Here is a 10,861-nt window from a genome sequence, read left to right as displayed (position 1 = left end):
GGTATAGATGCTGCCAGATAATGTTATTTGCTATGACAATGCTATTTGTATAAACTGTTGCATGTGAAGTTGCATGCATACAATCAAGCGTGGGCTAGTGAAAAATGATGAATAAAGTAAATGTGTCCTGAAAATAAAACACGACTTTGCCATCGTCCTCGTAGGCCTCAATGTGAATTTGAGAGCGCGAAAGAGAAAACTACCGCCTCCCGTGTGTACGTGTGTTCCATAGTTCCATGGTTCGCTTTTTCGCTAACTAATTGAAACCTTCAATCTCAACGCATGTGAATTACACCCATTTAAGTAGCTAAGGCTGCGCGAAACGGCGACAGCAACAACGGTTGTGAAACACAACCCAAGGGAGAAACAAAACGTTGATCGTTGAACGGTTCCATCCAAACTGAAACGTAAGCCTATAAAACCTGCGGTCAGTCGGGACCGGAATTTAAATTGAGTTAACAGTTTGCCAAACAAAAGCATTAATGAACGAATCGAGCATAACCGTCGAGCGGAAGGGAGCAGACGAAAAAATGGATGATAATGAAAATTATATCGAGGTAAAATTAGAGTTTTACTAAAGAAAGCACACAGCACAACACACTTTCATAATGCGTTGAGGTATACATATTTAAACTCGATCACTTCCTGCTCCATCTCTACTTCTAGTGCTCAAAGATGAACTTTTCGCAGTTCGCTAATCCGTTTGCTGGTTCCAATCAGTTTGCGGCTGGCAAGTTTCCCCAAAATCTTTCCACATCGGCATCTAATGGACAGGTAAGATGATATTGAATTAAAATGTACGCTTAAGAAAACCACATCAAAAACCATTGCAAATGGTAGTTTGAAAGATGGTTTAAGAACACGACAAATTCCACAGCGTCGCGATTCCCTGACCTGGGTCAGCATGATGCATATCGCCTGGAAGCTTTACAATCGACCTCCTTTGGCATCACAAGGGCTTTCAGCGCTAGTTGAAGCTTCATCAGCCGGTGAAGGTGGCGTATGAGAACAAAGAATTGGCACACATTCGCACGGAAGGCGAAAGATTTTTTGTACGCCATCAGTTCACCGTTTCCCATAATCTAAAGCTCTCCATGCTGAGATACCGCGGTTCTTCGGAACGAGTGATTTCAACGCCAGACGAGAACGCAAGCGAGAAACCTACGGTTCAATTGTTCAGATTTGCGTGTCTTACTGTTTGCTGTAACATATGGTACCTCATGCAAATAAACCGTCAAATAGTTCTGCAAAGAGAATTGTGTGAAGGTTATATAAAACAATAGCGTAGCAGTGTATCGAGTTGCTTATGTGAGAAAATCGATAACGAGTGCTAATAATGCAAAGAATAGGAACCGAGCCGTATGTTTCGATATCGAACGTACATAATTTATTGTAGGTCTCTTTTTATTTAATATTTCACCGTATGTTTGGCTCATGGGTAGTTTACAAATTTTGAATATTTGCTCCCATATTACCTGTATGTCATATTTTGCGAAATGTTACATAAAGTCAAACGGACTGTTAAGGAACAATTGAATTGATCTGTTTACGTTTATAGTTTTACCGTTGTAGTTTAGTGCTTTTAAGGTCTTTTAATAACTAAAGCATCATAAGCGCGTAGGACATCTACTCGAAAGCAGGATGCTTGGGTTTGTTGGTCTTAAGAAGGCGATCGCCATGTTGCAGTGGTTGGTTTTTTAGTTGGTGTTTTTTTTTTTCATGTAGAGAGTATAATATTCGGTACTCCATGGTGTAGCAACAGTGCTTCGCAGTATTACATTTTACCATTTCCTTTCAGGTTCCTTTCCGTTCCGGTCTATCTTTTACTCTTTGCCCCTGTCCCCTTTCAAACCATGCTTCCCCTCTAGCCGTGGTCGTTTTTCTTGTTCGAGTGCGAGTAAAGTTCATTCCACGATTGAGAGAGAAAACTTTCACTTTTGCTCAACTTTTTGTTGCTGCTGCGGAAAGCAATCACTCTAGCAGCAATGCAAAGAAAGAGAGAAAGGAGTGGAGACGGAGGGGGGGGGTGCCTGGGGTGGAAACCGAAACAAAGAAGAAAAAGTTCGCCACAGTGAAGTCATCGAAAGATCGCAGGGTACTCGGGGCTATCGCATCAGTTTATTTTCCTCGTCTTGGTAACCTTTGGGATCTGCTTTTGGGTAGATTGCACGAGTTCCTTGGCGCCAGTTCGCAAGAACCGTCGAAAGTGAATGTCATTTGCTAGGGAGCGATCCGAAGAAGCATGCAGCGAGGACCGTTTTGATGCACTTTGACATTTGCAAAGCTTTGAAAGCTCTGCTTAGCACATAACAGAGTGAAACGTGCCACCGACAAGAGGGGTGAATTCGTTAGTAGCAAATCTAAATATCACTAGCTGGTAGTATTGTGGAACCTATCTATCTAAAGCGCCTGTTTATCTAAACGCCTTTACATGAAATAGTTTTAATAAGTCATATGTGTTGCACTTTCACAGGTTCTTGGATTAGTATCCGGTGGTGAAGGAGCCATGCAGTTTTTACGACCAATGGACGGAACGGCAGTCAGTACGGCATCCGCGATGTTTCAGCAGCAGCAGTCCGGTCAGCATGGTCAGGTCGTAACGGCAACCGGTATACCACACCCTGCAATGGCATCGCCTGCGTACATCACGCTTCCAATCACCATGCCCGGTGCGAAGCCGGGCGACGCACAACAAACCGTACAAATACAGGTGTTGAACCCAAATCCTATGCCGTCGCAAATGGGTACAGGGGCGAACGGGCAAGGTCAAGCGGGTTCGGCTCCGCCAGGGGCACTTTCGACACCCAAATTTCAGATGGGACAAATGCAAATACCTATCCAGGGGTTTCAGCAAGGAACGACTGTACTGACGGTGGCCTACAGCCCCCAGGACGAGGAGATGCTACATAATCAAGGCCTCCCCGAGGGCATGACGATTGTGGCTGCCCTGCAACCGCAGGATTTGCAATTGCTAGCCGCGCAAAATCCAGGTACCACCACAATTCTTCAGCAGCAACAGCAACAACAGTCCAACCTGTCTGCAACAAGTGCTGCAACTACAGGTGGAGTGAAGATAGATAGCGAAAATCCTCCCCCGTTGCGACAAATTAAGCAAGAATCTCCGACGCTCTGGAACCAACCGTCGCTCGTTCCAACCTCCATACATTCGAATAGCGATCTTACGGAAATTATCCATCAGCAACAGCACCACCAGCAGCAGCAACAACAGCAACTACGACCAACGCAAAATCTCAACCTACAGCCATACCTAAAGTTTAACAGCAGTAACAACAGTGCTGCCAATCCCTCGTTAACGACGCTCATGAACGGCAGCCATCACCTCTCGCACTTGGTGCTTCCGTCGGGTGTTGCAATAGCTCCTGTCGGGATCATCAAGCAGGAAGTGACGGACGAACATTCGAACGAGAACACACAGTACGGGCCGGCGGACAGCTCGAGCCAGATGGAGAACGGTGCCAATGGCTCGCCGGATGGTGGCAGCGTGGGGGTAGGATGTGTCGACGGTGCAGATAACAAAAGTGGCAAGGGCATGAACGAGGGTGACAATGGGACAGACGGCGCAACGGCCAGCGGGAAAGCGCGGAAGAAACGCAAGTACAAAACGAAACTACCGAAGCCCAAGAGACAAAAACCGGGACAAGTGCACATTGCAACGGCCATCGATGGGACGGTGCTCTTCTGCTGCCCGGAATGTCATATGGCTTACCCGGAGAAGGAATGCCTGGAGCAGCACTTGGTGGTGCATAAGATCGAACGACGGTTTATATGTGATATCTGTGGGGCTGGGTTGAAGCGCAAGGAACATCTCGAACGACACAAGCTCGGCCACAATCCCGAGCGACCATTTATTTGTAATGTGTGCGAAAAAGGTTTCAAGCGGAAGGAGCATCTTAATCTGCATTATGTCATACACAGCGGTGTCAAGACGGAGGTAAGACAGGAAGAAGTTGCGTTGGCTGTTTGTTCGACTGTAAATTTTCACGTTTCTGTTTCTTTTCCCCAGATCTGTAACGATTGCGGGAAGGGTTTTTACCGGAAAGACCACCTTCGGAAACACATTAAATCTCACCTCACGAAGCGGTTAAAAGAGGAGAAAGCTTCCAGTCGCAACAATAACAACAACAACAACAACAACAGCATTAACAACAATCGAAACGCAAGCAGCGGTTCAATCCCGACGTCTATTACCAACGGGATGCCTAGCACATCGATAGCGACGTTAGCGACTGGAATCCCTCCTGGATTGACCATTACTACGACGAGTGCAAATATGCACAGTGGAGATGATGCCGACGGTAACTGTGTGCAGTCCACGGTCAGCCAGAATCTGCTCCAAAGTGCAATAAGTCAGCCGCAGGGTGTAACGATACATGTACGAGATAAATCGAGCATACATCCGTTATTGAGAGGACATAATTGAACGTTTTTTTTTTCTTCCTTCAGATACCAACGGCTGACAACCAAACGCTACCGGTACAAATTTCCCTACCCAATCTGGTGGCACAGCAGCAGACCGACAATGACGGTAGTACAAGAACGGTTTTAGTGTCGAATTCACCGGAGAATTTGCATCACCTGCACCTCCCTACTAGCAGCAGCAGTAACAACAGTATCACCACCTCCACTACCACCGTCAATAGTAGCACGGCCGTTGTAGCATCGACGGTGGCATTATAATGTAGACCGGACGTTGACGTTGCTGTAGCACAATTACTCGCGAAGCTTTCCCATCGCATGATGTACAAAACCACGGTTGCCAGGACCGAGGAATAAGCAGCCACGGTCTGGCAGAAATACTCAACCTACAGAGTAGGATCAACGAGCCAGGATACGCATTAAATCCGAATGAACGGATGAAACAATTCGCTGTTTCAGATAGTGGCATTTGTTGGTTTTGTCCGTTCTGCTGGGGTGCATAATATGCATGGTCGGTAAAAGAAATGTTCTCCCATTTTGTAGGTCATATGTTTTACCATCTCCCAGCGGTAATCTTTTACAAGAAGTGTCCTATTGTTTCTACCGTAGCATCGTTGAGCTGCAGTTTTGCTTATCAACGATAATGCATATTTTTAAGTATTTAACGAAGTACCATCTTTTATCATCACGGAGACTCATACATATATTTATTTTAGCGCAAATACATCACAGATCCGATCATCATTTGCTCGTGAAAGTTTAAGGAAACGTGTCGACCGTCCGCCAAATGTTACATGACCCAAAGGTTTAGCTCGGAGTACATTCGTTGAGGTTGGTTGTGTTTGATTGTTTCCCTTTTTATGGTTATTATTTTAATTTATTCACGCATATTGTTGATGAAAATTCGATGCTCTGAGGGGTTGTTGAAGGGCACGCAATATATGAGTAGGAATACGAGCAAACATTAACGAGGTGCTTTGATAATGATGGATGCAACTCTGGGAGCAGTGTAAAGGTGCCTCTTGTAAAGTAGGAAAGGCTAGGCAATCATTTAATACTCTTTCCAGTTTTATTTTTATATGTATTTTGTTCTTTCGGACTTAATGTCGCACAATAAGGAAATTTTGTACAATGTGAAATTGTATATATATACATATATAGGTAAGAAAAAAGAATGATATGGATGATTTCATACGAAAGATGAAAATAAAAAGAGAAGTATTATATTTTGATAAACAGTGTGTATTCTAATTGTGGTGCACGTAGGGGATTGATAACACTATTTTTGAAACTTTGAGACAACATAAGCAAGAAAGAAATCTATTTTTTTCTGACAGTTTCTTAGCACCGGACCATGGATGTGTTTTACATCGGCGACATCGCTGTTAGTTTCTTTATTCGCTCCGTCATTCACTACTTCTGCTCCCGGCTTCACTAGAGTCATCGAATTCGTTTCATTGTTCAACTGCTTCATGTCACGATTTGCTTTGCCTAGGAGACTACGAATATCAGAGAGCGCAGCCAAGAGATACAGCTTCCTGTACTTTTTTCCGCAGCAAGCTGGACCAGCAAAAAACATGCAGACGTCGGCTTTCAGCACGAAGTGAGTATTTTCGTCTGTGGGCAGTCCCTCAATTTGACACTGATTTACAATTGATTCAATTGCAAGTGCCTCAGAGTCAAACACCGCGCCACTTTTAAGGTTCAGGCAGATGCTTAACAGACAGTCTGCAGATTCTAAGGAATTTTCATAAATGTCGCCAAGAAAATACCGATAAACGAAAGAGTAAGCGGCTAGGACGTTGGCAATATTATGTCGTACCGTTGGTGAAGGCTCCTTTTTGAATATTTCATCGAATTTTGGGATGGTGCTGTAAATTTTAGGACAAGCGTTTAGTAATTCTCGTTCCTGCCGAGAGTTTTCTTCAACGGGCTGTATGAGGTCCACTTCATGGGTCTTTGTCCACCAGATGTCCGGTTCTGGAAGGAACTTAGTAATATCTCCGTTTTCTACAAGGCATTCGAACGTTTGTTTTTCTGCACTGGTGAGCCGTTCCCATACACTTTCCATGTCATCAAGATCCACTCCTTCCATCCTAGTTGCAAGCTCGCTTTCGCGTTCATCGTCATCCGAGTCTATTTGCTCTTCAGCATCGTCGAGTTCCACCGTTGAATCTTCAGACGAATTATCACCTCCCCATGGCTCCTGCGGATCCAATCGCTTCAGTATTTCAAGCATCGATTTTGTCGAATTAGTGGCGTCATCATCCGCTTTTCGTAAAGCGAGCTCTTGAACCACGTTTTCACGGAAGAACCCCTCGGAGCATTCTAGGTGCTGCTGGGATTTGTAGCATTGTACGGAACAATATAATATATTGCATCTGGGGCAAGTATAGCTCGCATGTTTGTTTTGGCAACTGTAATAGATAAATTGGATATAGCGTGAAATGTGGCTTCTAATTCTCGTGTAATAAGTACATTTTGCACAGCTCTTTATCCATGTGGATGATGTTGCATGGAGCACACCAGACTTTACAAACTTTCTTTACTCTAGATTTATTGAATGACTAAATGAATTATTTAGCAATCTGCAGTAAAGTGGTAACGAAACAGTCTGTAAACAAACAGAACGATCCAAACAATGCTTTCATCCGAAATTATACCTTATTTGAAATACTGTGGTGAAAAACAGATCATTTTGACGTTTCACTGATTTGACAGAATCTCACCACACTTATGCGAATTTCAAGCATAAACATAGCTTATTTCATCGAGCAGATTTTTTTATAGGGTAAATTCAAATTAGATAGAATATTATTTATAACACACCAATGATTCTTTAATAATATAATAATAAATATTTAAAAAAATATTTTTAGTACGTGAGGACATGTTTTCCTCGTTACTGTTAGGCAGTTCTGTCGAACGACCCGAATAGTTCTAAGCAATAAACACCAGAGAGTATGTTATTGCGAACGGCTATTGCTTTTGCCTTCCAGCGTACTTTCAGTTGTCCAGCCAACGTTCGTTTGAGAAATATGATCAGTTTCCCAAAATATCCTTAGAATTTTATAAAATACATACTTACCTACAGTTCAGAGTATTTCTAGTCGACGACATGCAACAACAACTAAAGTAATCGTAGAAGATCCAGAAGGTTTTTATTGCAACATTGTTCATTCATTCAAATCCACATAGTAATTTTGTTTACTGATTGCATTACCTGTTTACTGTAGTATAAGATAGTCAGATAGTCGGTAACATAATAAGCAGTTTTTGTTACTCGTTGGCCGAACAGATGAGGTAGATGTAGTTTCGCTTTTCTTGATACAAAAAAAAATATATATATATATATATATATATATATATATATATATATATATATATATATATATATATATATATATATATATATATATATATATATATATATATATTTATATATATATATATATATATATATATATATATATATATATTTATATATATATATATATATATATATATATATATATATATATATATATATATATATATATATTTATATATATATATATATATATATATATATATATATATATATATATATATATTCCCGATTTCATTTCAACTTGTTATAAATTTTACTTCAATACATTTTGTCAATCCGACATCATTCCCTACGAAAGGAATCGTCCTGGTGACTTCGCTGACCATTGCAAAACGGCAATTGTACGTGCGGTCAGGGTATACATGTACCTTTTTTCCTTTGATGCATTACATTCCCTCTGGGGTGTTCTCCTTCCGTGTCCGTCCTTCGTTTACGTTTGATGAAGGATCTCTCATCGCAGGTAGCGCGGAACACGAGGCGGCTCGTTCCTTACGGTTTAAGCAGTAGTACGTCAAAAGGATAGTCATGGGGGCCTTCATGCTTTCGAATTGCTTTGTCGCACGGTGCATCATTGCCAAAACAATGATCGATGCCCTGAACATCTCCTCGGGTCGTCCTTCGTTGAAGTGGGTGCGGGCTTGTTTGTAACGGTCGGAGATCTTTGTTTGCGATTTTTCAGATTTTCCGGAATGTACTTGAGTTTTTGAGAAGATCTGTAAGCTAAAAACTCAAGCAATTCGGTTCCTGTAGGCGATTTTTACTATCAAATCGCGTATTCAACCTCCCGACAAGCGAACATTATTACTCTCACTTCTATCGTCTGCTAGAAAAAATCTGATACTTTTCCAAGTGCTGCAATCAATACTAGTAGAAACAGATTGAAGTGTGATATAAAATAGCTCTAAGGAGCGTTTCGAGGGAAGCTTTTTTGTCGATGGCCATCAAATGAACAGAAACTGTGGAACATTTGGCTTACGCATGTTTTGTTGTGACCTCTCTTCGGTTTCCTTTTCTGCTCGGTAGGTGATATATGCGGCACTGACGATTCTAAGGACCTTTAGAAATAGGAATGAAAAATGAGCAGACCCAACTGTAGACCTCCTGGCTCCATTTATATATCCCTTGATTCGATGTGACGATCCCTTCAGTCTGGTAGGGTTCTGCATTTCGAATTCTTGGGTTCTACTTTTATGCTCTTCATACGCTTGCCAACGATCATTTCTAGTTCATTTCATTCTAGTGAGATTTTGGTTCGTTTCGAATTGAGAAAAAAAAACAGACGTCGAGCTGCGAATACAATAGACGAGGTGCTTCGGAATAGATCCTTCAGTTTCCTTCATTTGCTGCGCGGGACTACATTCAATACGAATGAGAGATATTTTAAAAGTCTATTAGCAAGCACAAAACCTGCCAGGAGTGTGTAGGATAGGCCTGAATACCGAAAGCAGGATGCCGTACTCTCCTCGAATTCAGTAACCGACCGTTTGTTTACGGACATCATGGTAAGCAAGTAATAATAAATAGTGAAAGGAAGCGAGCGAGAAAGAGAATATAAGAATAAAAAAAGCATGAACAATGCAATAAGCCACTTTACGATCATTGATGGGTGAAGGACTTTGGTTCCTACTGCTCATATTCCAAATTTTGTAGCTTGAGAGTGAGATCCAACACAGGAAGAAATCCCTTCAGGATGCACAAACAACACCTTTACGACAAATATCACATCAGACACATCGTTGTGAAACATGCTGCACTTCAACACGTTTTTCTCACATATGGATCGCGCCATCTTCATTCGAGACTCGTACAAATCTTCCACTCCTGCTCCGAGAACGACGAGGGTGACGATGGAAAAACAGAAATTGACAAGCGGGCGTTTAATGAAGTGACAGTCAATTATTTTTCCGCTTTCTCTTGCAACTCACGCGCGCTGCCTGCAATCGGTTCGTCGCCAAGAACAGCACGGGAGCCGTCGTCGTTCCCGAAATCCCCAGCGGTGCTTTGCGGGAAAGTTCTTCTTGTCCGAGCAGGACGTTATCTTGATGTGTGTATGTTGTCTTCACACGATGGTGGTTCTTCCTTTGGATGTTTCGATACCAGTGAAATCGCCCGTTGTATCAGGGTGTCGTTAATGATGTCTTCATCGCATATTATCAGCGATGGAGAACCTGAAATCCCTCATTTATCGCAGTAGCTCGATTATTTGGCCAACAAAAGATGCTCTTCCGTTGCAAAAGCCGTCAGAATTTGTCACATGTGCGAATCGATCTAAGTTACTGTCAGCGCGAGACGAACCATTGACGTTGGAAAATGGATGACCGTGTGTTTTGTCCGTTTTCGAGTGTTCAGCACATCATAAACGCCATGAAGGACAGATCGCTGGTTTTAGACACTCGTTCAAACGTCGAAACGCCTCGAAGAAGCTGGCAAAATTTTCCCGCCATTCCACGAAAAAAACCTCTCAGGCTCATCTAGGTCTAGCTTGTGATCCGTTAGTCTTCCACGTCTTCATTTATTCCACATCTGGTTTTCGTTCGACGCGGTCCCTTGAATCGTCCATATGCTCTTTTCCAAGGAAGATTAAACTATTCGTCGCTACATGGTGGTGGAACTTTTCGGGCCAAAAGCGAAATGGTGGGAACCGGCATCGCACGTCGGAGAAGAAGTAAGAAAAAAACGGTCCACCGTCAAGCTGCTAGTCGTAGTTACGCCGCATTGATTTAATTTACGACAATATGCAGATGTTTTTTTGTTCCTTCCCTACTTTGGTGTTTCTTTCCCATCCCGGCTCGGGTGCTCATTTTGTGTTTCTTGCGGTTCAAATGCGGGTTTTCTGTGCTCTTCCTGTAACGCTCTGCGTTTGGTCTAGTGCCCTGAACACCCGCCCCTGAAATGTGAATCCAGCCCAGACGCACACTTTAAACCAGACTCAGAAAGGACTGCTTTATGTGTGAAATCTATGATTTCTCTCGGTGGTTTGTAGTGTGTGCGCCGTTGGCTAATCGGTGGAAGTTCAAGTGGATTTCCCAGAGAGTGCACTCACTACACGGGATG

At 42.6% G+C, this 10,861-nt stretch overlaps 2 protein-coding genes across 2 annotated transcripts; one reads left to right on the top strand and one right to left on the bottom strand.

The window, feature by feature from the left end:
• Nucleotides 1–482: 482 nt before the first annotated feature.
• On the top strand, nucleotides 483–4,698 carry LOC128721278 (transcription factor Sp4-like). Its single transcript, XM_053815015.1, has 5 exons — nucleotides 483–557; nucleotides 667–774; nucleotides 2,474–3,952; nucleotides 4,025–4,393; nucleotides 4,465–4,698. The coding sequence occupies exons 1-5, from the start codon at nucleotides 483–485 to the stop codon at nucleotides 4,696–4,698; spliced, it is 2,265 nt and encodes a 754-aa protein (XP_053670990.1).
• A 974-nt stretch (nucleotides 4,699–5,672) lies between these two features.
• On the bottom strand, nucleotides 5,673–6,938 carry LOC128730468 (zinc finger HIT domain-containing protein 2). Its single transcript, XM_053823516.1, has 2 exons — nucleotides 6,916–6,938; nucleotides 5,673–6,854 (listed from the first exon to the last, which is right to left on the bottom strand). Exons 1-2 carry the CDS (start codon nucleotides 6,936–6,938, stop codon nucleotides 5,717–5,719), a joined length of 1,161 nt encoding a protein of 386 aa, XP_053679491.1. The 3' UTR covers nucleotides 5,673–5,716.
• Nucleotides 6,939–10,861: the final 3,923 nt, after the last annotated feature.

This window comes from Anopheles nili, chromosome 2, assembly GCF_943737925.1.
Source record: "Anopheles nili chromosome 2, idAnoNiliSN_F5_01, whole genome shotgun sequence".
NCBI lineage: Eukaryota > Metazoa > Arthropoda > Insecta > Diptera > Culicidae > Anopheles > Anopheles nili.
The sequence above is the reverse complement of the archived record's forward strand: the minus strand, read 5'-3'. Positions and strand labels throughout refer to the sequence as shown.